This window comes from Lotus japonicus, chromosome 5 (assembly GCF_012489685.1).
Source record: "Lotus japonicus ecotype B-129 chromosome 5, LjGifu_v1.2".
Lineage (NCBI taxonomy): Eukaryota > Viridiplantae > Streptophyta > Magnoliopsida > Fabales > Fabaceae > Lotus > Lotus japonicus.
This window is the reverse complement of record NC_080045.1, coordinates 51,807,811-51,833,942: the sequence shown is the minus strand read 5'-3', so window position 1 is coordinate 51,833,942 and position 26,132 is coordinate 51,807,811. Positions and strand designations below refer to the sequence as shown.

Sequence of the window (26,132 nt, the reverse complement as noted above, 5' to 3'; positions counted from 1 at the left end):
ATCCTGAATTAATTAAAAATCTGAATATTTAAGAAAAATTAATTAATATACTCTAAAAGTAAATCTAAAATAAAATAAAGTATTTCCTGGATTTAAAATAAAATAAATAATAAGATAAATTAAAATAAAATTAAGAAATAAACAACCTAAATCCCAATCAAATCTAATATTAAAAAAGGTATTAAATAAAGATAGATAAAACTAACAAAATCTAGGAAATCACAATCAAAACTCATAAAATCCCGAAATAATAAAAAATTCGAAAATTCAATAAAAATTAATCAATATATTCTAAAAATAAATTAAAAGACCAAATCTTATCTTTTAAAATAATAGCAATCAATTATTTTAGAATATATAAAATTAAAACATATATCAATTGAAAATTATATCCTCTAACAAATTGACACGTGGAATAATTTTTATGAGAATTAATCTGGTGCTGACACGTCACTATGGAAGTTCTTCTTTTCTAATATATATATTGATAATAGCCACACGTGCGTTTTTCTTTACTTGGGTGGTGTTAGAATTATTTTGAAGAATTTCATAAATGTGGATGGTGTGGGTATTAAAGCTTTTTGCTGCCCTTCCTTCTTCCACCTTCACCCTTTCAATTTACAAACCCTTGTTTTTAGCATTCATCACCACTTCAATCTCGCATCCTTGCTAGCAGTGTTGTTAAACTTGCGTGTTGACCTTCAAACTCGTACAAATCTACATATCTAAAACTCCAAAACAAGTCTATTCACAAGCAAACTAAAAAATTCACTGACTCGCGTAGAACCGCTGCAAACTCAGTAGAATTATACAAACTCGCGAGTCCACACCGAGTTTACTAGTCTATGAAAAAAAAATCGAATTTGACCTAAATCCCCAAATGTAAAAGGGGTAATTTGGGGTTTTCGCTACAGAAATTCATCAAAAAACAGAATTGGTTCCTCGTTCTCCATTGGGATTTGGAATTCCCACCCCAACCTTTTTTAAAAAAATGCCAGAAGTGCCCTTCGGTATTTAATTTCCCGGAACTGGTTCGAAAATTGAATTCCCGAATCACGTGATGGACATCAGTTCATGGACTACCGTCTCAAAATAAGGTAGTTTAACTTCTGAACAAGTTCGGAAGTTTATATACCGAAGTAGTTCGGGAGTTTAACTTCCGGACCCCCTAACCAGATGATATTACAGTGGCAGAAATACTGCAACGCAGAGACACAAACCAGATGCATTTTACAAGGCAGAGACACAAAGTAGCAGGTAACTTATATTGAATCAAAATACCTTATATTAATAACTCGCGTTTGAGACGGCAGCTTTAGGGTTCAGACGAGAGCTCCAAAAATTCAAATTTTAGAGCGTCAAAGTGAAAGTGAACGTGAACCCGTGTTTTGTGTTCTTAAATGAAAGAATCCGGGATATTAACTTTTGTACTAGTTCGATATTTTATTTCCCGGAGCCAAACACGGAGGGGCATTTGTGTATTTCCCCACTATTAAGTGGAGTGGGAATTCTAATGGTTGGGGTGCGAATTTGACCTAAATCCCCAAATGTAAGGGGTAATTTGGGGTTTTCACTACATAAATTCAACAAAACACATTGGTTCCCCATTTTCCATTCCTTCGAAGTTCGAACAACCTCTCAAAGAACGAGGAGCACTCGCCGCTGCTGACACATAACCCATCGCTCGCCGCCGCTGCTGGAAGTCCTTGCTTGATCCTGATCGGAAGTCTATTTGAGCAAACATGGATGACGACAGAATCAGCAGTTTACCAGATGAAATCCTCTGTCACATTCTCTCGTTCCTTCCAACTCAACAAGCAGTTCACACAAGCGTTCTTTCAAAGCGGTGGATTCATCTCTGGACCTCCGTCCCCGTTCTCGACTTCGACAATCGATTCCATCCATTCGGCTTCGAAAATTTCATACACGCAACCATTCAAGCCAGAAATCTGCAACAACCCATCACAAGTTTTCGTCTCAAATATTATCAGCTTCTTCATCGTCGATCTGAGGATGTGAAGGCCGATATCAATGCTTGGGTAAACACTGTTATCGACTGCGGCATCGAGAACCTTGAAATCAGGAAAGAATGGGAGCGCCAGCCTCTATGTAATTTCATTAGTTTGAGCTGCAGAATTCTCAGCTGCAAAACCGTAGTGGTTCTCAATTTGGGAAGGGTATCTATAGCGGCTTCGTCTTCCGTTGAGCTTCCCTCACTCAAATCCCTACGTTTGAATCGCGCTGAATTGAAAGAACCTCAATATCTTATGGAGCTTCTTTATGGGTGTCCAATGCTAGAGGATTTACACATATATATGCTACATTATGATCATTTTGGGTCGGTTTGTAAGGAAAGGTTTAAAATCTTACCCAAATTGGTGTGGGCAGATATCTGGGTTGTTGGTATGGAAATTATGGATGGTAATGATGTGAATGTTCTTCTGAAAACAATATCTAATGTGAAGTTTTTGAGCATTTCACAGGTTCGAATATATTCGGATAGGAATGTGTTTAGTTTGTTTGGTTTCGTTTTTAGATAATGTCACCTATATTTCTCATAATTTGTGTTTACAACTAGTGCAGTTTCAAGTTAATGATGCGGTTCCTGAATTTCCTCATTTAAGAGATTTGACCCTCTTATTGGAGTTTCATAGCTGGCATTCGGTGCTTTTGATGCTAAAGAGTTGCCCCAAGCTTCAAAGTTTTGAATTTGATGGAATTTTTAAAGCTATGAATTTTCTACCTTACCCTCATTTTGTTCCTGATTGTCTTACTGAAAGTTTAACGAAGTGCCATCTCCGTTATCACCAAGGCACAAAAAATGGCCTACAACTTGCAAAATATATTTTGCAGAATTCAACATATTTACAGGTCTTGAAAATTGGTCATGCTTTACATAATCCAGCTGAAGTGCTGAAGGTGTTAGCTTTGTGCCCAAGGAAATCTGCATCGTGTGAACTTTCATTTATTAGATAGGTTTGTTAGTAGCGGTAAACTTTTTCGTATGTTGTGTTATTTCCCAATGTGCACATGCTATGAGTATCTGGTATATACTACTAATTTTGCTTCCTCAATGTTTTTTACAAACTCTAGCAGTGACATATTTTCTGTGTATGCTTTTCCTGAGTCAGAATGGCAATAAGACTGTTGCCAGTTTTGTTTGATTTTTTGTGGTTTTTAATTGCAGTCCTTGGATTGGAACTCTATACGAGGATGCTGCAGAAAAAAAAATGCATTTGGAGGATGTGACGCTTCTGAATACAATATTTAGTGTTGAGAATCTGAAATACATTTGTTATCCTGGTGATCCATCATCTGCTATCCATGTGAGTATGTGACTAGGAAGTGACGTTTAGATCGCAAGAAGAAACAATCAGAAAGAAACATCCCTTATGTAATCTTCTTAGAATGAAATATTGGAATAATTCTCAGATTTCTTTTCTCTGAATTCTCTGTTTAGTGTTTATTGTTCTTCAATACTGAATTGCTCAATGAGATAGTGCAAGAGTAGCTCATATATAGACTAGTTACTAACTTACTAGAACTGTCTATGCTAGCAGTTACAGCTTATAGTTTTAAAGTTACCTTCACTCATTTCATTTCCTCATTGCTATTTCCTTCTCTTAGAGTTTTGAACACAAATATAGAAGATACTAGTCTGAATAGAGTTATACAAATTCTTTTCCGATCTTCTCTGGTTTCCTGCAGCTATTTTTTCAGTTTTTACTTTTTACTGTACACACTATATTTGTTGTGGAAGTACTTTTAAGTTTTAAGATTATGTGTATTTGGATCCCGGTTGAGGTAATGTGAAAACATTTTCATCTCAATCCATAAGAATAATTCCTTTCACCTCTTTTCTTGAAGCTAACGTCTGTAACACTAGCGCCAACAGGTATCCAAGGGTGGATTCTTTTCTTTGCTTCCCACCATATGTCAAATAGTACGTCTTGGTTGATAATCTTTGTTTCTTCTAATATGATATTCAGTGTTCTTTAGCTAATAAGAAATAAGTTATCATCATCATCAGTTCACTCCATATGGTGGTTTCTTAACTGTAGTGGGTTCTTATTTTTCTTTTAGGATAGATTTGGACTTGACAATATAGAAGAAAAATTAAGGGAAAATATAATTTCCAATTAATAGCTTTATTAAAAAAACATCCCTCTTGGCAATGAAGAAGGGTCTGACGCATGTTTGGGAGATGGGAATTAAATCTGTTACTTGCTACACAGATTGCTTGGAAGCCCAGCAAATCATTATAAGCAATAGGGACGTGGACACTTATTGGCACAAAGATGAGATTATTGCTATTCGAGCATTGCTTAACAAGGAATGGAGAGTGTCTGTTAATTATGTACCCCGGGAACAGAACCAGGTTGTCGATGCCCTCGCCAAGCTCACTGTTAATGAGAATTGAGATTGGAAGCTCTGGTCTCAACCACCACCAACAGTGATATTCCTGCTATGTCAGGACGTTCTTAGCTAGTTTCATTTGTTTGCTGTTTTCTTTCCTACTGTAACAAAAAAAAAACCCATTCTTCCATTTAACAGAGGAAAATCTTACGGGTATTCCTCTTGCGATGTTGTACAAGTGTTGAGTCCTGCTAGTCTGTCGGGAAACAACAGAGCTGAAGAAAAAATAAACCACGACTGTTGTCTAAACTGACAACCAGAGAAATATCACTATGTGAAAATTGTTACAACACATAGACTTCTCTCACTCTCACCCCAATGCCCCAGTACAACCACACTCTCACAAAGAAAATATTTAAACTAAGTCAGATATAAGCTTAAAGTGCTACTGACTGGTGTATCTAAAAACAAAGAACCTAGATCCAATATATAGCCTTGGTCTTCCCCTTGCTTCACCACAATAAGCGATGTGGGACTTCTCCAATAGCTAATTTTTAACCTCCTTCTTTATTTTAGAAACTTGGCAATATGGGACTTGACAATCAACCCCAACAATCTCCACCGTGATTGTAAGAGTTACACATCTTCCTCTTACATTGTCTATACCGACAATCATACTCCACCATAAAAGAGTACACTTCACTTGGAAATAAATCATCCCAAGAATTTTCTTCACTTGGAACTAAACCATTCCAAGAATTTCCACATGTCGAAACCTTGCTGAAATTTTATGGTGCAACTCCCATGTTGGCTTCCAGAAAGTTCTTCAGCCATCGACACCTTTCACCACACACCTTGCATCAATGTCAACCAATGCCCGTGTGTTGTTTCTGATCCGCTAGCAATAACTTGTCCTTTTCCATGGTATAGCGGAAATACCATAAGGACAAACTTTATCTTCTATATGAGATCACCATCATCTCCCAGAACAAGGGAGACATTGCTAGCACTTACCTCAGAGTCTTTTTCAGATACTACTCCACCTGGACAATTTCTCTTCACATGCCCAGACTTTCCACACTTCCAACACGTCAGATTCTTTGCAAGGATCTTCTTCCCATTAGGCCCACCTCCAGTTAGCAATATTGAGCTTGATGAAGTGCTTTCATCATTTTTCATTCTCCTTTCTTCCGAAATAATTTTAGTTGCAACTTCTTCAAAACTCAAACTTTCCTTCCCATACATCAAAACAGGTTTCAGATGAACATAGGAAGATGGAAGGGACAAAATGAGCCTTAACGCTTTATCTTCATCATCAATCTCTACTTTAATAGATTCCAGCTCGGAGATAATATTATTCAAAGTACTCAGATGATCAGATATTTTCGTACCTTCATCCATGCACAGATTGTGGAATTGCTCCTTCAGCAACAACCGATTTGAGATGCCCTTTGCCTGATATAACCCTTCAAGCTTCTCCCAGAGTTCCTTGGCTGATGACAAATTCTGCACATTTGCAAGAACATTCTTTTGCAAACACAGACGAATTGCACTTGCAACCCTCAAATCTAGTTCCTCCCACTTGTCGGCCTCCATGTTGGAAGTGTTTCCTTTCAGCGCCTTGTGTAATCCTGATTGTATCAGCACATCCTTGACTTGTACTTTCCACAAGCCAAAGTTGATTCTTCCATCAAACTTCTCTATGTCAAACTTCATAGCGCTTGAATAAGACATAGCAGCTGCAAACCTCCTCTTCAGCACCTCCACAATATCACACTTCTTTTCTGGTGTGGAAGATCAGATAATACTGCAACCACAGAGCATACTAAGAATTGTGATATCTCATCGAGCCGAAGCTCTTGATACCACTGTCGGGAAACAATAGAGCTGAAGAAAAAATAAACCACGACTGTTGTCTAAACTGACAACCAGAGAAATATCACTATGTGAAAATTGTTACAACACATAGACTTCTCTCACTCTCACCCAGTGCCCCAGTACAACCACACTCTCACTCTCACACAGATATAAGCTTAAAGTGCTACTGACTGGTGCATCTAAAAACAAAGAACCTAGGTCCAATATATAGCCTTGGTCTTCCCCTTGCTTCACCACAATAAGCGATGTGGGACTTCTCCAATAGCTAATTTTTAACCTCCTTCTTTATTTTAGAAACTTGGCAATGTGGGACTTGACAATCAACCCCAACAATCACTTGTTGGGGGAGACAGGGGAGCCCATGGGCCGAGGAGCAAGACACCAAGAGATCTTGGACACCACATCTTAACCCAAAACCTTAAGGCATCAGGTTTATGGGTCACATCTCTTATAAACTCTTCTCCTCACCTACACTTAACCAATGTGGGACTCCAACTCCGCACTTGAATTCTCAACAATCTCCCCCTCAAGTGCGAGTCACCTCCATATTATCATGGCCCCCCTCCGCGGAAGCTTATCCACTCTTGCACCGCCGTTCGCTTCACCGCGTCAACGGAACCCGCCGCCTAGCCACACCGCTAGGAAGACTTTCGACACAAGGAGTCGTAACCATGGCTACACCAACCATCGGCTCTGATACCACTTGTTGGGGGAGACATGGGAGCCCATGGGCCGAGGAGCAAGACACAAAGAGATCTTGGACACCACATCTTAACCCAAAACCTTAAGGCATTAGGTTTATGGGTCACATCTCTTATAAACTCTTCTCCTCACCCACACTTAACCAATGTGGGACTCCAACTCTGCACTTGAATTCTCAACAATCTCCCCTGTCAAATAACCACTTTATCCCAAAAGCTTAAGCTCTTGGGTAAGGGTCACATTAATGGTTTTATATTATATTCTAACACGCCCCCTCACGCAAGAGCCCTTTGGGCTTGAAGCGTGGATAAATGCACAGGCCCACCTACCATGTGCTTAATTAAATTCCACTTTTAATTAGAAAGTGAGGGGAGCAAGGATCGAACTCTAGACCTCTCAGTCATAGAGGCTCTGATACCATGTCAAATAACCACTTTATCCCAAAAGCTTAAGCTGTTGGGTAAGTGCCACTTTAATGGTTTTATATTATATTCTAACCTGTCATTCTTAGGGTATTTCGTTTGATTTTCTGAGTAGCATAAAAGCTTCAAATAAAGTATCTATCTATTATTAATTTAGTGATTTAGTCACCCCATCTAAAAAAGTATTCATATTTTAACTTCGTGGCTAAAATGCATTAATCCTGGTTGTTATATGAAGTTATTATCTAGAAATATAGTTAAGTTGTTGAAGTGATGGTTAAATATGCTATTAATGTACCCTATCATTCTTAAATCACTATAAACCCAGCTTCAAAAAAAAAGAGGTGATTTTTACTGATGAGCTAGTTTCATGTTACTAAAATATTTCAGCTGACATTTTATATATTCACACCACACTTTCTACTCTATCTCAATTTTATCCAATTTATTTTCCTATCTCTCTTGTGACTGAAGAGAGAAGGGCTTGAGAGAAGTGAGGTTGAAGAAGGTGTTTCTGCGCTCACACTATTATACTGTCCCCACATAGTTGTATGTAATCACATTAATGAATTTTTATTCATATTAGTGCAGATCCAAACTTCTAGCCACCTCACGCGTTAAAATTCTATCATGTGAAAAGTTTATGATGTTTCCTTATATTGAAAGTTCGTGTCTATCTTCACAAACTAACATTTCTGAATATGTACTAATTGAGAGAGTGAACACAGTCATAATAGGGTTTGTGATATAGGTAGATTTTAAGTAAAATTGTTTGATTTGAAATTTGTTTAAAAGTAAAATTACGTGATGAAAATTTAAAATAATTTAAAATTAAAACGTACCAGAACAAATATAAAAGTATTAAACTGTTCAAAAATATATATAAAAGTATTAAAACACGGATTTTGACTTCTGATTTACATAAGAGATATGCATGAATATGTTTTAGTTGGTCAAGTGACAATTTTTTTTTGAACTAGTAAAACAGATTTTAAAATCATTAAATATATTTTTTAATAATAATTGCTTTAAAAATACTTTATATGATTGATCTAAAATGAAATAGATAAATTTTCAATATTTATATTAAAAAGTATAATTTTCTAAATGATTTTTTAAATTTTAATATAAATATTATAAGTTCAAATTTCTTAAAAAGAAAATTACAAGTTTAAATTTAATCTTTATTTAGTTTCTATTGAAAAGAATTGAATTCAACTTTTTAAATTGTAATTAAACAAAAGTAATTCGAGGTCAAAGTAGCCGTCGCCAAAAATACAGCAGCAGCCATAAATAAAGATCGGAAAGAAGCTTTTGAGCTTTGAGAAAAGTGAAGTTCAAGTGCCTTCTAAAGGTAAAGCCAATTGGGATTTGGAGACACCACCAAACTCATTCCCCTTCGTTCCTTCAAAAGTCATTTCTGTTTGTAATAGAGATTCTTTTTGTGATTTAACTTTTCACAATGATCCATCAGTTCCAAGTTGCAAAGAGCATTTCTCACTTTAAACTTTAAAGTGAAGCAATGTTCATTTTTAACAAGAACATCAATGTCTACCTACATCTATTTTTTATCTCTCTTTTCACCACATTAAATTATAGTATATCATATCACTATAAAACGTGAAAATCGACTCATAAGAAAAACCGTTATTGCTCATAATGATATCATCAGATTCGATCATTCGAACATGATTGTTTCAATTAAAAATATTTATTATTAAAAAGAACATCATATCATTTTTTTTTCTCTTACACTAATTTAGGTGTGACCCCAATTGGAGTATTTACTATTTACAAAACATTTACTTGTTGTATGTACAAGTAATTGAGTATTTCGCTGTTCTTATTTCTTTATTCTCTTACTTTATTTACCTTACTTGTGTGAGACTTAAGAGGATAAATTAGATGATGGTATAGCTTGAGTGGTAAGAGCTAATGGGCATAACGGTTGAGTTGGGTGAGATGAAATGTGAAGGGTTTATAGTTCGAACTCTGAGGAAAACTAATTTACTAACAACGAGCATTTACCTATAAAAAAATCTAACACTACAAATGATGTCTACATTGATATTCAAACATCATTCTTGTAGATTGATTCCGAAAATATATACCTCTCAATCGATTCAAGAATGCGATCGGATTATGATTGGATGACTTTGATTTTTTTTTTTAAATGGATATATGGATTAGGATGCAAAAGGAGACCAATCATAATGGATGATAAAGAAAAAAATAAAATGGAAAAATATCAGCCATACTTAAAGTAATTTCAAAATTTTAATGGTATTTACTATTAAATATTAATGATAGTCTTTTTTTTTTGTTAGTTATCAAGTTTTTTTTTAAAGATAGTTATAAAGTTTTACCTTTATCAGTAACGGGTAATTTTTATGAAAATATATAAAATAATTAAAAATAAATACTCCATCTGGTCCTTTTTATAAGAAACACTTTGGAGATTTTTCTTGGTCTTTTTTATAAGAAACACTCTTATAAAATTAAGTCAAATTATCAATACCAATGCAAAGGGACTTATTCCCAATACAAAAATATGGAGGGACGAAATTGCAACCACCCAATAGGTATGATCAACATTTATGGTAATTAGCATGATTGTTCTTGTAAAAAGGAAAAAACATTATTGGAATTAAGCATAGTAGTTAATTTTATAAAAAATATTAGTTTCCTTGGTTTGTGTGATTTTGTCCAAGTTTTTCTTATAAAAAGGACAGGAGAGAGTAAATTTTAAATTATTTTAATTGGTAGAAAATTAATTAATGGTGATTTATAAATATCTCATTTGATTTTATGTTAATTAATAGATTTAAAAGAATTTAATTATATAGTGATCTTAAGAAATTTAGAATATAGACCTGTTAAAAAAAAAGAATATAGACGCTGCTTTTATGTAGGCTCGTGGGGACTTCAATATATATAGATTGCTCACGTCACTACAAAAAAAGTATTTTTTAGTGGCGGTCTATTTTGCAATTTGTGGCGGTTTATAACCGCCACTAATTGATTACGTGGCAGTCACTTGCCCGCCACCTTCCCGGATGCCACAAACGTATTTGTGGCGGTTTTCACTCGACCGCTGGTTTTACATGCAACGATAATTTGTGGCGGTTTTTGACCGCCACATTGACCGCCACAAAATATTTTAACGACAGCTGGATACTTTTGAACTGAAATTCATGTTTTTGAGCTATATTACTATCACCTTAAAAAGAGGAAATTTTATTCTTTATAAATTTCTTATGATAAACTTATATAAAAGTCGAATAAGTCACAATTAAATTCTCTATAATACAAAAGACTCATGAAATTTCAACTACTTTTAAAAGTGATCATTAAATTCTCTATAATATGAAAGTCTCATAAGTAACCATTAGATTCTTGTGCCAAGATTTACCAATCAAAGTGTTGCTATTGTCATAGCCCAACTTAAAAGCTAAGAATACCTTAGCAACCACGACAACGCAATTACCACAAAATGCTAAGAACACCTTGTTCATAGTTTTCTCTAAGTATGAAACTATGGATACATAAGAATACTATGTTCTATACAAGTTTAGAACTCAATGTATTTTTCAAACATAATTGCTATCTAATGAAGATTCTCCTTGCTGTGTTGGATTAGCCTCCTCATTCCCTTGATCCTGTGAAAGATATAAACATGTATGATTAAGAGTATCTAGCATGTCAAACTTAATCATAAATGTAAAAAATTTGTACTTCATAACAAGTATAAAGAGTAAAACACCACAAAAATACATAAATTCACCCCAAAATGACACTAGAACCCAACCCCAATTGAGCACTATCTGTAAGAAATTAAACATGAATTTGGCATTCATTCACCATCACATATCAATTTGGCAATTCAGCCATTGATTCAAAAATGACATATAAGTACAAATACATGAATTGACACTAAAATGACACCAGAACAGAACTCAACCTAAGCAATTGGGAAATCCAGCCACTGATAAAAAATCACATATGAATTGACATGAAAATCAGAAAAGCAATTGAAAGAGTTGAACCTTAGCAAAAGTAAGAATATAAAATTATTACCATTTTAGTAAAATTCCCAAACAAAGCTGCCAAGTTTGCAGCGATATGTCCTTCCTTCATTTGCATGTATGCAAAAAGTACAGTTTGCAACGTCTTGATATTCTCATCTGAGGCGGCTAACTTAGTCTTTAGAGAATTAAGTTCTTCATTTAATTGAGTAGATTCAGCTGAACTGATGGAGTTCTTCATTTGTGTGGTAGTGGATCTAAAGGCAACACTATGAAGAGCTCCTACACCTAGTCCTCGCACACATCCAGAGTGATCTGGCCCCAAAACTTTGGCAAGGGCGTCATTTTTTGAAACCTCGGAGAAATCAAGTGTTTGACTTAGCTCTTGCTCAACCAACACCTGCATATATTAAAAGGAGCAATCGGAGAAAGCAACAACACAAGCAAGGTTATTCACGTGTACAAGGGAATCCAAACAGCAGAAAAAATAGCATATGATCATGGTGCAAAAACAGAGCAATAAACCAGAGAAATCAGCAGCAAAATTTGAATGGTGTGTTTCCAAAAGACTCAATTTGTTTGTTCATCACATTTTATCTTAAACACCCATATTATTCAAGACAAGCTTGATTTGACAGCTCATATATCAATTTGTTTTATGCATTCAAAAAAGATTTAAACATGGGACATTTGTAACTTACCCCCACGGATCTTGCATCCTCATTGACATATGACCCATTGCTTTTCTTGTGAGTTGCAATGTACATTTCACCTCGGCTTACTTCACGCCCAAGCTCCATTTCCTACACATATACGTGTGATCCAAATGTCAAATAAAAATGATTAAAACAACCCATTAATGTTAGCAAGCAAAAACACGAGATATTTACCATTTCATATTGTCTCCTTGAAAGAAGTTTAGATCCTCCAGTGTGAGGAATAGTTTGTTTTTTACGTGCCTCGGAATTCCTTTGACATAACTCCTATTATATAAACAATATATTCATTAAAATATAATCTAAAAAAGATAATGGTAGGTAAACAATAAATAGAAATTACACCTGATATTCTTGTTTCAAGTGATAATCAACAAATGATGACCATTGATCCTTAGGAACTCCATCAGGGACATTAGCAATAAGGTATCCTCTAGAATATGAAGGGTCATATTTCGAATTCCATAATTTCAACTTGCCATTCCTATACTTTCTCCCCATGATAAGAAGACAATAGCGCTTGGCAAATAATTCCAAGGTCTGAAAATGAAAAAGATTCTTCATAAAAACAGTAAGGTTAGTAGGTTGTAGTTAAAAGACAAGAATTATAGTATAATTTCAAAGTTTTAAAGCATATCAGAAAATATAATTTACATATCCATATACCTTCAAAGTGTTAAAACAGTCATCTTTGTACGGATCAACTACTTCTTTCCAACTTTCAAAATTGATAGGAACATTATTAGGATCTAGGACAATACGGCCACAAGCTCCTGAAAGGAGTGCTGCAGCTTGTCCACAAGCTCGCCTTTGCCTATCAAACGGCACAATTATGAGCTGACCTTTAGGCATATCAAACACATCTGTTATTGTCAATTGGATCGTCTTTTGGTTTCCATGTTCATCTATTAAAAATAGGTTAATATTAGCATGCATGAATACATAGGAAAAATAGAAATTATAAATTAAAAAGGAAAAAAGTACTACCTATAGCTTGTACAGTCCATAATCGAGTGGACTCTCGTGTACTAGATGATGTAGATGAGCGCTTAGCTTTAGGATCCACGGCTGTTCAAGTGTAGAAAATGGGTAAAATCAGCATGTTTATGCTTATGAAAAAATAAACACAATATAAGCACAACTTAAATAAAAACAAGAACAAGTTACATACTACCAAATGATGGAACATGTGCTTGAGAATGGGGTAGTGGTGGCTCCATATGAGGCATATAATGTTCTTCAAGTGAAGGTTGACGCGTCAAACTTGAAGTGCCATATACTCTAGTTGGGGCTTGAGAAGAAACACCGTCCTTTGAGCGCTTTTCTCTAGGATCCACGACTGTTCAAGTGTGAAAATTAGATTAAAATCAGCATGTTTATGCTTATGAAAAAATAAACACAATATAAGCACAACTTAAATAAAAACAAGAACAAGTTACATACTACCAAATGATGGAACATGTGCTTGAGAATGGGGTAGTGGTGGCTCCATATGAGGCATATAATGTTCTTCAAGTGAAGGTTGACGCGTCAAACTTGAAGTGCCATATACTCTAGTTGGGGCTTGAGAAGAAACACCACCCTTTGAGCGCTTAGCTTTAGGATACAAGGCTGTTCAAGTGTGAAAAATAGATAAAAATCAGAATTTTTGAATAAACACAACTTGAATAAAAACAAGAACAAGTGACATACTACCAAATGATGGAGCGGGTGCTTGAGAACGATGTAGTGGTGGCTCCATATGAAGCATAGAATGTTCTTCAAGTGAAGGTTGACGCGTCAAGCTTGAGGTTCCATACACTCTAGTTGGGGCTTGGGAAGAAACATCATCCTTTGAGCGCTTTGCTTTAGGATTCGCGGCTGTTCAAGTGTGAAAAATAGATAAAAATCAGAATTTTTGAATAAACACAATTTGAATAAAAACAAGAACAAGTGACATACTACCAAATGATGGAACGGGTGCTTGATAACGATGTAGTGGTGACTTGGGACCTTCCATTGCAATTAATTGAAGACCTGAACTTATGTGAGGTCTTAGATAATTGAAAGATCAATATAAGAATAAATCAAAGAACTATAACAAAGAAAAATATCATAATAAACTCATTCACAAATCTCAGAATAGGTTCACAACTTAGTAAACAAACATAGCATAATGAACAAATCTAACATAGACAAGCTCTACTAGCATTTCAACTCAGGGTTCTAGATCATAATCCTGATGTTGATCTTGATCAACCCTTAAAGGTATAAATTCATTATCTACATCATCTCTAGCTAATGTCATTGTGTCATCTTCATTTGATATTAAGTTGCTCAAGTCTTGCTCTTCGTATGGCTCACTTTCAACTTCTCCCATGTCATACAAATCCCTTGGCATCATATGAACCACAACACTCCAACCTTTATTAACCTCCTCATCCACATAATACACTAACTTTGCTTGTGAAGCTTCAATATATGGATCATGCTCTTCCCTTTCACCAGTGTGAATACATTGAGAAAAGTTCACTGAAGAGAACTTCCAAGCGTCCTTTCTGAATCCCCTATCACGTGTTGTATCTGCCCATTTACACTTAAAAAGGACAACTTGAAAACAACTATAATAGTTCAGCTCAATTATATCCTCCAGTTTTCCATAGTATGGCAAATCAGCTTGCCTCAAATTTGCATCAGCACTACTTGCAACACATTGTGTTTTTGAAGTCAAAAAAACTCCACTATTTTGAGTTTGTAGACCATCTTCTCTATCTACCGTTCTAAACTTGAACCCGTTGATGTTATATGCACTGTATCTTTTAGCATGTTGCATTGGACCTTTGGCTAGAAACTTCATTTCTTCTGAAATTGAGTTTGTTGTGTCTGGATTCATCACCTGAATAACAAACAATTAGTTTTAATAAAAAAAAGGTTAAAACTAAATATTAAATTCATTTTCAACACACCCGTTGAGAAAACCAATTTGCAAAATCTTTAGCAACTATCTTTTCAATCTCAGTAGCTGAAGGTCTTCGGCTTCTAGTCCTCCTCTTAATGACTGCTTTAAATTCACTAAAAAGGGTTCCATGTTAATATTGCATGAATATATTCTTATTCTCATCAACACATGAAATTTGTCAATATACTTACTCGACATATGGCTTAACCTTCGGACAATTCAGCAACAAATATCGATGTGCTTGTATTTTTTCTAATGGGGTCAAAGTGAAAGTTGATGACCTTCCTACTGGTCTACCTAATTGAGGATAAATGGAGGACATTTGAGAAGTTCCATTATTATTTGGATTATCATCAACACGCCGACCTCTAGTCATCCTTGATTCAACACCTTCATATCGTGAATACACATTGAGGGTCTCTTCAGCTAAGTAAGCTTCACATATAGAACCTTCAGGTTGTGCCCTATTTCTTACAAGAGACTTCAAATGTCCTAAAAACCTATGAACACGAAAGGTAATAGAAAAATTAGTTACATACCTAATAATCATATAAAAGAAAAAAAATGAGTTAATGCATGAAAGAGAATTAACCTCTCAATTGGATACATCCAACGATAATGAACTGGCCCTCCCCACTTTGCTTCTTGAACAAGATGACAGGTTAAATGGATCATAACAGTGAAGAATGATGGGGGCAGTAGAATTTCCAAATGGCAAAGGGTGAGCACAATCCTCTGCTGCAACTTGTCAAGATCAGAGACATTCAAGCTTTTAGAACACAATTCTTTGAAAAATGAGCAAAACTCCACCAAAACTACAGTCACCTCATCAGGTAACACATTACGTATAGCTAATGGAAGCAAATGTTCCATGATAATGTGAAAATCATGACTCTTTAACCCAAATATCTCAGATTTTTCTTCATCAATGCAACGAGATATGTTACTTGAGTAACCATCTGGCATTTTTGCATTCTTCAATGTTGATAGAAATATCTTTCTTTGTTCTCTTGTCATTGTAAACAATAAAGGACGAAAATTTTCATTTTCATCAGGCCAAAGAACTTCTTTTATGCCCATATGTTGTAGGTCTTGGCGAGCCTTGAGATGATCTTTTGACTTTTCATGTTTCAGCATTGTATATAAGACATTTTCACAAGCATTCTTCTCGATGTGCATAAAGTCCAGATTGTGGCGTAAAACATTATCTTTCCAATAAGGAAGATCAAAGAATACACTCTTCTTTTGCCATTGATTCAACACATTTATGTCATAGTCAATATCTAGTTGCTTCAAAATTTCTGACCCAGATAATAACTTTGGTTTATCCCTTTCTTCAATTGTGCCATCAAAGTGCCTCTCCATCGATCTAAATTTATGGTCCCTCTCTAGAAATCTCTTGTGACCCATAAAACAATTTTTTTGACTATATTTCAGCCGGCAAGGGATTGTATCAAAGTTACATGTTGGACAAGCATATGCAGTATAAGTGTTCCACCCCGGATAGAATATTAAGTCCTGGGAAGTCACTAATTGTCCACATAAGAGCTGCTCGCATTCTAAACACTTCATTCATTGAAGAATCATAGGTTTCCACACCCTCACTCCATAGCTCATTCAACTCCTTGATTAAAGGTTGTAAGTATACACCTATATTATACCCTGGCGTTTTTTTACCAGGGATAATCATAGATAGAATTAAAGATGTCTGCTTCATGCATTCCCAAGGAGGACGATTGTATGGTATTAGAATGACTGGCCATATGCTGTTCTTAGTGCTCTTTACTCCAAAAGGATTAAAACCATCAGCAGCTAAGCCAAGGCGAACATTTCGGGGTTCCTTAGCAAATTCATGGTGATTTTCGTCAAATTTCTTCCATGCTTCACCATCTCTTGGATGTCTCAACAATCCATCTGGGTTACTCGCCAAAGCATGCCATCTCATAGACTTTGCTGTTTTAGAGCACCTGAATAATCTTTGCAGCCTTGGTTTCAAGGGAAAGTAGCGCAAAACCTTTGCTGGTAGGTTTTTCATACGAATAATTGTCCCATTTTTTCCCTTTCTTGGCTTCCATCTAGATTTTCCACAATGTTTGCATCTCTCCAAATTTTCATCTTCTCCCCAGTACAACATGCAATTTTTCGGGCAAGCATCTATCTTGGTATAATGAAGACCAAGTTTGTGGATAACCTTCTTTGCCTCGTAGAACGAATCAGGTAGCTTTGCAAACTCAAATGCATCTTTCAAAAGATCTAGTATTAATGACATTGCCTTATCAGTGACACCAGACAAGCATTTTATATGATATAATCTTAACAAAAAAGACAACTTTGAGTACTTTTGACAGCCTTCATACAATTGCTGCTGAACATCCTCAACCAAATCATCAAAATCTCTTTGGTCTTCATTTGGTATGGCATCTCCAAACTCAGATGGTTCAGGTGAAGAGGTGGGTTCCGCATCACAATTTCTCTTTACCCCAAACACATCATTTATCATATCTAGTACTGGGTTTTCATTTTGTAGTGGCTCCAACGTTACTTGAGTGTCCCTTGATGTGATAGTTTCATATGTTTCACCATGCCATATCCAAACCTTATAATTTTTGGGAAACTCCTTGCAAATCAAGTGGTCACGCACTACATCTCTACTTTCCCATTTTTTACAGCGACATTTAGGACATGGACACCTTATTACACCATCAACTGACCGCTTCTCAAATGCAAAATCTAGAAATTTATCCAGCCCGTCAAGGTATTCAGTTGTATTGCGTGGCATATCAATCCATGATTTATCCATTTTAATGACAAACCTGTTTTGGTCATAAGGGTACACTCAAAAATTACAATTACACCAAGGCAGAAACAATCAAGATTGAAAAATATGCATAATCAGCTCATATAGACTATAAATTAAGATCAGTCTTCAAGTAGAATATAAAAAGATAAATGCTTAAGAAAACTACTAAGCTTCTTTCTATCGTTCCAAGTTTATGGACTAAGGAGCAAGCTTTAGTGTTTATAAGCACTAATAATGTGTTAACCTCAACTCGTGTGGGACATGAGATGAAGTGAGACATCACATGCAAAGCTAAAGCAACACAAAGAGACCAGCTTCCTCCCACAAGGCAAAGCAACAAAGTTATGAAGATATTAATGTTCTGATGATTCATTTTAAATCAATTTTAGATCTTAAAAAATGTGTGGTATAGGGAGTAAGTAATTTATGTTAAAAAAAATTACAACTAACTCATGAAAAACTCAGGCTATGCCTTGGACATGGAGGAGTTAAACTAATACTCATCTGGTTTGTATCCTAATTCAGAACATGACAGTATTCAATGTCACATTGTCTCTGTAGCACATATCAACCCAGATGAATTGCTCCAAATACATCATGACTAGAAAACACAAGCTACCCCTTAACTTAAGACTGATAAATCAATCATGAATAAAGTAGTGTGCTTAAAGAAAAATCAGAAATTTCAGTTGTCATAGCAATTGCTCTATCAAGTATCAACTCATCAAACTAAATCAGATTTAACGAGGCAATGTTCACTCTCCATTGTGGAGTACTTTGATTTCAATTTCACTCTCCTCCATTGGAAAATTTCAGTTCAATTTTTACCTTGAAGTATCTACTAAATCTGATAATACTCCCCTGAACTGTTCCTATTGAAGCTCTCACCAGCAAAACTCTTAGCAGATGCAAAAATCTAAAACCACATACACAAAAAACCCACAATCAGTGATGAAATCGAGATGTCTCTACAGTTATGAACATAAGCAAATCAATATATATTCTAATATAACAAGCTACATAAGATAACAAAACCGAACTTCAGCTATGGGCAAAGCTTAGTTGTGACTCAACTTAGGATCATTATCTTTGTTAATGGCTTTTTCCATAGTTATCAGGAACTACAGAGACATCAACAGTGAGTCTCGTTTCAACATCAAAGCAGAAGAATGAACCTAAAATAGAGTGTTCTTATGCATAGAGTGTTCAGATCCAGACAAAAGTAGAAGATGCAAGAGCTTACACAGAGGGTTCTGATGCAGAGAGTGTTCTGAATCTTCCAAAATAGAGTGATGAATCTCGAAATTCTGAATTCTTCCAAAATAATGATGAATCTCGAAATTCTGAAACAAGATGTAGATCAACAACAATGAAGAACAAGATGAAGATAGATCAACAACAATGAAGAACAAGATGAAGATAGATCAACAACTATGAAGAACAAGATGCTTCAATTCAAAGCACTGTCACTCACCGATTGAACGATAGGATCCAAAAGAGTTAGGGATCAAAGCAAGGGTGGAAATAGAGCACTTCCATGGCGGTTTGAAGCTCTCCTCGTCGTGAATCAGAAGCTCGCTCTCTCCGTTCGTGAATCAGAAGCTTTTTCCGTTCGTGAATAGTGAATACGTATCGGGTTGAACTCGCTCTATCGTGAATACGTATCGGGTTGAAATCCCTAAATTTATTCCTAACTTTTTTTTTCACAAAAATAATGGAAAAAGGAAAGATTAGTGGCGGTCTAACTGTGACCGCCACAAACTGCATGCCACTAAAATTAACTTTTTTTTGTAGTGCGTAATTACGTTGAGCTATGTTCTCATGCCCAGCCCAACGTAAAAAGTAAATGTAAAACAAAACTATTTCAAAAGTAACTATGTCGGTTCTCTTCCTCTCACAAAAATCGATTATACTCACAAAACAATATTTATTATAATTAAACCTTATATATAAAGACTTTCAAAAAAAAACCTTATATATAAAGGAAAGAGTAGAAAAATTTGTATGTTATTTTACTATTATATATTATTATTGATTTAAAAAAATATTATAGATTATTATTTGTTGAGAAATATCAAACACAACTTTTCTATTTTCCAAATAATTTATTTTATAATACCCTTAAGAAAATATTAAAACAATGACTCTTTTTTTTTTGAAATGAACAATGACCCTTTAATCCTTAGTAAAATGTAGATGGATAAGATAATGGCCCATTAATCTATTTTAAATAAGTTTATTAAAAAAGGAAAGGAGTTACTTCTTTTAAGATAAGAACAAGCAAACAAACTCAGGATTTCTGTTTTTTTTAATGAATTGGAAAATTAGGATTTATAAGGTCGCTCAAAATTATTTTATCCATTAAAATTTACTATTATTACTAGTATAAAGTGAAAAAAAAAAGATTTTTTGATATTTGACTGATATTGTCACACATTCAAGAAACTATTTTAAATAAATGCAGAATCTATAGCACCATTTTGAAATTATTCATGGATAAGATAATGACCCACTAATCTATTTTAAATAAGTTTATTAAAAAAAGGAAAGGAGATACTTCTTTTCAAGATAAGAACAAGCAATAAACTCAGGATTTCTAATGTTCTTTTTTAATGAATTGGAAAATTAGGATTTATAAGGTCCTCAAAAGTAATTATCTTATCAATTAAAATTCAAAAAAAATAGTACAAAGTGAAAAAAAAAAGATTTTTGATATTTGATGGATGTTGTCGCGAATTCGGAAAACTGTTATACGTTATCATAATAAATATCTTTTTCGAAATTCAAATTTGAAGTTTCATTCTAACCACTGAGGTCGAACTTAATTACTAGCAACACGTTAGCAGTAAGTACTGAGTTTCTTTTTTGAACGTAGGAAGTACTGAGTTTGAGGGTAAAATATCATGCTATTAAGTGGGTTTAATTAAAAACCAAATATAGAGGGAATATACGTATTGAAATATAATTAATTAGGACTTGTTTTTAAATTTTTGTCTTATTATTGTAATTAATGGTATACAACGTTGGCAACATGTAGAAAATAAAAAAGATTCATCAATGTCTGTGTCTGGTTTTGTTTTTTGACCGATATACCCTCCACCTCTCGTTTTGTATACAGTTGTTGCTTCCTCTCTTTCTTTCTTTCTTTCTTTCTTCACACAACACACAGAATCCAAAGAGGAACGAACCAACGTACGGTAATGGATAGGGTGTTCTCAGTCGATGAAATCCCCGATCACTTTTGGTCGCCGCCGATTCCCGCCACCGGCGTCGACGGCGGCTCCTCCAACATGAGCCGAAGCCATTCCGAGTGGGCCTTCCAGCGCTTCCTCCAGGAAGCTTCCGCCGCCTCTCCACCTTCTGCATCATCCGCTGCTGACGATGTCGCTTTCGTCGAGATCCAGGGTCAGCACAAATCCAGCACCGGCGTCGCCGCCGCGCCCACTCCGGTGAACGGTGGTGTTTTGTCCGATGGGCCTCCTAACGCGCCCGTTGATTCCGATGAGTACCGGGCCTACCTCAAGAACAAGCTCAATGAAGCTTGTGCTGCTGTCGCCATGACTAGGGTATTTCTGCCTTTTCTCTTTTTGTGTTGTGCAATGTGATTTGATTCAATTTTGTTTGGATTTCGATTTTGGATCTGTTTTGCTTTGTGATTCTTACTGTTTGATTCGTCTTTTAGGTTTATGGGTATTGTTCAATCATTGGCTATCATTCCTCACTTAGAGGAGCTCAATCCATATCATATTGATACACAGCTATTGCATGGTTCTGAGTGATATTAATATGTTATCTGTTTAGTTTCTTAGGCCTAACCAGTTTTAACCTGTAAAATTCAGTAGAAAGTAGACTGTGCATTCTTTCAACTAATAGATATTCAGAAATTAGGAAGAAGCATCCGAATAAAAGGCAGTGTTATCATGGCGCCGACATGCCAGTTTTTCATGGCAGTTTTTTCGTTATTTGGCTTCCCGCGCCATGGCTGTTATCCCGCCATATGGCCGCAATATTCTGCCATATCCCGCCATTATTTGTCATGTATGGCGGGATTTTGGCTTTCCGCCATGATCTGCCAGGTCTTCAATGGCTTCCTTGGAAGGCTTTTTTATTTTAAATATGTATCTTGTGACATTGTATATCCTGCAATTTTGAAATTATAGGGTTTTTGTCTTTTTTTGGTACTGAGGGAGAAAAGGAGTAGAAACTAAATACTCTAAAACTGATATTTACTTGATGCGGAATGGTGTACTAGATGTGTTACAACTTGCAAACGAAACCCTATTTATACCATTACCAATGCTAGACTCCTAATACTGATTAAATAAAGGAAACAAATCATGAAATATTATCAAAATCAGTGTTGTTAATCACGGATCACGGATCGCGGACTATAGCGGTAAGCCATAAATCCGCTATTTCCCGCCTCTTAAAGCGGAAAAAGCGGCAAATAGCGGAGTAGCGGTAAGCCAAAAAAAGCGCTACGCTATTGTGCCGCTGCTATTTGACAACACTGATCAAAATATATCATGAAATATTTTTCATTTAACACTTACCACTTTGCTTTCGTTTCTGGTTGTCTGGCTTTCAATCCTACTGTTTAAAATTGCATTACTTATTTAATTATGTATGATTTATAACTTTTATTGGTCTAGACATTGGGACCATTCCCATATTTTTCTCATCTTTTCACACTGAGGATTGGCTGATTGGGCTAGCTTCTAACTTCTTTTTCCTACTAATTGCAATAGGGATCTTTGGTTAAATCTCAGGATCCAGCCACTTTTCCTGACGGTGGATCACAGCCTTCTAATCCTTCTCAACTTGGATCTCAGCCTACTTTTAAAGGTTTGAATTGGTAAATGTTTATGCGCGCGTGAGTACACACACACACACATATATATGAAATGAGTTTAATGACACTATAGGCCCCATAGCTAAAGTAGAGTAGGCTATAGGCTGAACGCTGAACGCTGAAAGCTTGATTTAATATAAATTAGTAACTATCAATAGTTGCACGAGTAGGGTGAACACATAATGTATGTTTGCGATTTCGTTTTAGTCAGAAAGCTAAGCTTTCTTTCACTGGTCTGTTTAGTCATATCTTGAGCAGCTTTAGGGTTTAATTTTTATCTCTTTTTCTCTTACACCTATTGCATTATATAAAGTATATCTCTCTATATAGGATCTGGCCCTTCTGGAAATGATCCTTCTAAATTACAAGATAAGGAAACCAAAGTACCAATTGTGATTCCTTTCGTGCCTACCGTGCAAAAGAAACCTATTTTTGTTATCAGGCCATCAACTAGTGGGTCATCAAGAGAACAGTCTGATGATGATGAAGCTGATGGAGAGACAGATATCAATACTGACAACATGGACCCTTCTGATGCAAAACGAGTAAGGAGGTAAGAATTGTCTCAAAATTGACTGTTTGACAAACCTGTATCATTTAACTAGCTCAAAAGTTATTTCGAAGTTTGTTTTACTCAATAGGATTTCCTGGCTTCTGCTAAATAAACTGAGTGATTGGCAGAAAATTTGTATCAAGTGTCATATTAGATCTTTGAAGCAAGAGTAATGTTGCACGGAAAACCTGAGATTTGCCTGCACCAGGAACCCAAGACACACTTCTCTTAGCTCAAGTACTTAGCTTGGAGGTCATGGGTTCGAGAAGTGTGGTAGGGAAATGACCCACTTCCAGGGGCAATTTCCATAATGCGGGGCAAACCTGGGCCTGAAGGACTAAGGAGAAGGGCCCTTTGTAAGCAAATCCTGGGTGTTACAATGCATACCATAGTTATCGATCGCGACAAATAGCGGCGCTATTGCGCCGTCTCGTCGGTTCCCTGCGATTCTGGATCGATCGCATTGCGGAACACCGTCACGGCTGTCGCGCCGCGAATCGTTGCCTAATCGTGGCAAATCGCGTGCTATTGAATCTGCAGGGGAAATGACCCAATTCCCCTTAATTTTAAACCGTTGGAGCTTCAAGTCGGGGGCAAAACAGTAAAGTCGAAGGAAAATTAGGTCAAATGATTCTCAATGAATCATTCATTCATTCACTTTCACTCAGCCGCTTCTCTCTTCCTTCTCTCTTCGTTCATTCATTCACTAACCAAGCTCTGCAAGAAGCTCTCCGGCGCCGGCAACAAGCTTCTTCTCCGGCGAGAAGCTTCATCAGATAATTTCTTATGTAACTAGGAGCCTAGTAACTCTTTTTTCAAATTTCAATGTTGTTGTTCATGTTTTAAACCTTAGGGGCATTTTAGTGGTTTTTAGTTGTGTGTTATTATTTTAAGACTTGTGACTACTATTGCTATTATGAATGTTAAGTAATATTTGTCATTTTTAGGCATTTATAATTTTATATGTATACTGTATTAAACTATTATTCATATTTAAAAAATCAGAATAGCGGCCATCCCGCTATCCCAATTTCGGGGCCGGCCGCTATGGGCCGCGATCCGGGATTGACTACTATGATGCATACTCTGTTTTTTTCTCACAAATTGTGCAGAAACTTTTAATTTGATTGCATCTAGGTTCACCTAAAAATTTGCAACTAGTTTCACTTTGAGCTCCTGCTAGAAAATTTTCCTGTCAAACTTGAATACACATGTCAAAACCATTTTGAATAAAGGTTATAGTAGTTTGGTTATAGTCTTATGCATCTCCTGATTTTATACAGTATGCTAATATTTTTTTTATAGAATGCACGCGTAACTAATCTGTTTTGTTTTTTCTTCTTCCAAAATGGGATTCCTTTCTAACCCTGTGTAATTATAGAACGCTCATTTGTTCAACTTGGGGATAATATCTGCTTCAGTTAATTCAAAGCCTAATGACATTTATTTCTCAGGATGCTTTCCAATAGGGAGTCAGCCAGACGTTCAAGAAGAAGAAAACAGGCTCATTTAACTGATCTGGAAACACAGGTATGCATATTTTATTTTCGTCCTTAACTGTTCCTTCTCCTTTCTTTTTCTCCGTGTTAGTTGTTCACTCCTCCCGCAGAAAATTTAGTTTTTTCTGACCTTATATTCTATCTTAGGTTTCTCAATTAAAAGGTGAAAATTCTTCCTTGTTAAAGCGCTTTTCTGATGTAAGCCAGAAATTCAATGATTCTGCTGTTGACAACAGAGTATTAAAAGCTGATGTTGAAACCTTAAGAGCAAAGGTAAAGCCCTGTTTTATGTGTTTTACTTGGCTTAATTGAAATCTATTACGGCAAACCTACCAGAACTTTCTGATAAGCTTACTAGGTTTAGCTGAAAAACTGAGGAATGGAGCCCCATCAGGATCATATTTTTTCACAGTAAAGAGAAACAAAATTAAAAGGAAAGTAATAATATTGCTTGGTCAGTATTCTATTCTCATTCCCTTCCATGTTATTCTCGTTTTTAGGTGAAGATGGCTGAAGAGACTGTCAAAAGAATTACAGGGTTGAACCCAATGTTTCATGCCATGTCTGAGATATCATCAATGGGCATGCCACCATTTGCTGGAAGCCCTTCAGACAATTCAGTTGATGCAGCTGTTCCTGTGCAAGATAACTCACATCATCAACAATTCTATCGGCCTGTGTCTAATAATCCTATGCCCAGACATGATCTGAGAGTCAACAATGGTTTGGGGGACATTTCTTCAATTGAAAATGTGCAGCAGCAGAATGGTGCAGCAGTGGCAGGTGGGAACAAGATGGGTCAAGCAGCTGCTCCCCTGCAGAGGGTGGCTAGCTTGGAACATCTTCAGAAGCGGATTCGTGGTGGTGTGGATTCATGTGGAGCTCCTTCTAATGGAGAGCAGTAATAGTAGTAGCCAAAGGCAAATCTTATGGATGCTCTATTCAAGAAATTATTCTAAAAATACTTATTTCAGTTAGTTATCAGTAAAGGCCTATTCTTCTTGACAACATTGTAAATTAATTTGGGGACGTGACACTATTCAATCAGTGCACCATGACCCTATATCTTTTTTTGGATAAAATATACTTTTATCTCCTAGTTCGACAATTTCTTATCCTGTTCTTCCCCCCATTAAACCACCCTTATGTTTGGATTTGGTAATTCATGGTCTTTTTTTTTAAAAACCACCTATTATTTTCAGATTAGGCTCATTTGAGCAGCCCTGGAGATCAAATTTCTGTTTGGTTCTGAGAGAATAGACAGGGTTATCGATTTTCTCAGGATTTGTTTACTTGATATCTTGATGTTTACTTGGTTGTGGGAGAATAGAGGGTCATATATCTTCGAGTTGATGAATATTTGAGTTGTAACGTGAAATAGTGTGATGCTC

At 35.8% G+C, this 26,132-nt stretch overlaps 4 protein-coding genes across 10 annotated transcripts; 2 read left to right on the top strand and 2 right to left on the bottom strand.

Moving 5' to 3' along the window:
* The first annotated feature begins 1,601 nt into the window (after positions 1-1,601).
* Positions 1,602-3,538, top strand: LOC130721210 (F-box/FBD/LRR-repeat protein At1g16930-like). The gene is made up of 3 exons (XM_057571968.1): positions 1,602-2,483; positions 2,584-2,976; positions 3,188-3,538. Exons 1-2 carry the CDS (start codon positions 1,743-1,745, stop codon positions 2,974-2,976), a joined length of 1,134 nt encoding a protein of 377 aa, XP_057427951.1. The 5' UTR covers positions 1,602-1,742; the 3' UTR covers positions 3,188-3,538.
* Positions 3,539-10,683: 7,145 nt separating this feature from the next.
* On the bottom strand, positions 10,684-19,504 carry LOC130721189 (uncharacterized). Of its 7 annotated transcripts, none has more exons than XM_057571936.1 (14): positions 19,312-19,501; positions 19,081-19,180; positions 18,666-18,753; positions 14,041-14,115; positions 13,792-13,959; positions 13,543-13,710; positions 13,271-13,438; positions 13,087-13,167; positions 12,766-13,004; positions 12,445-12,657; positions 12,274-12,366; positions 12,085-12,186; positions 11,436-11,783; positions 10,684-11,017 (listed from the first exon to the last, which is right to left on the bottom strand). In XM_057571936.1, the coding sequence occupies exons 4-14, from the start codon at positions 14,096-14,098 to the stop codon at positions 10,949-10,951; spliced, it is 1,707 nt and encodes a 568-aa protein (XP_057427919.1). In that variant the 5' UTR covers positions 14,099-14,115; positions 18,666-18,753; positions 19,081-19,180; positions 19,312-19,501; the 3' UTR covers positions 10,684-10,948. The 7 variants fall into 7 exon arrangements, with proteins under 7 accessions (XP_057427919.1, XP_057427923.1, XP_057427922.1 ...); XM_057571940.1 differs by having other exon boundaries at positions 13,274-13,438; XM_057571939.1 differs by having other exon boundaries at positions 13,546-13,710.
* On the bottom strand, positions 16,688-17,837 carry LOC130719747 (uncharacterized). Its single transcript, XM_057570356.1, has 2 exons — positions 16,794-17,837; positions 16,688-16,699 (listed from the first exon to the last, which is right to left on the bottom strand). The coding sequence occupies exons 1-2, from the start codon at positions 17,835-17,837 to the stop codon at positions 16,688-16,690; spliced, it is 1,056 nt and encodes a 351-aa protein (XP_057426339.1).
* A 1,412-nt stretch (positions 19,505-20,916) lies between the features above and the next one.
* On the top strand, positions 20,917-25,849 carry LOC130718095 (light-inducible protein CPRF2-like). Its single transcript, XM_057568562.1, has 6 exons — positions 20,917-21,403; positions 22,586-22,682; positions 23,020-23,242; positions 24,697-24,772; positions 24,889-25,014; positions 25,242-25,849. Exons 1-6 carry the CDS (start codon positions 21,038-21,040, stop codon positions 25,644-25,646), a joined length of 1,293 nt encoding a protein of 430 aa, XP_057424545.1. The 5' UTR covers positions 20,917-21,037; the 3' UTR covers positions 25,647-25,849.
* The last annotated feature ends 283 nt before the right edge of the window (positions 25,850-26,132 follow it).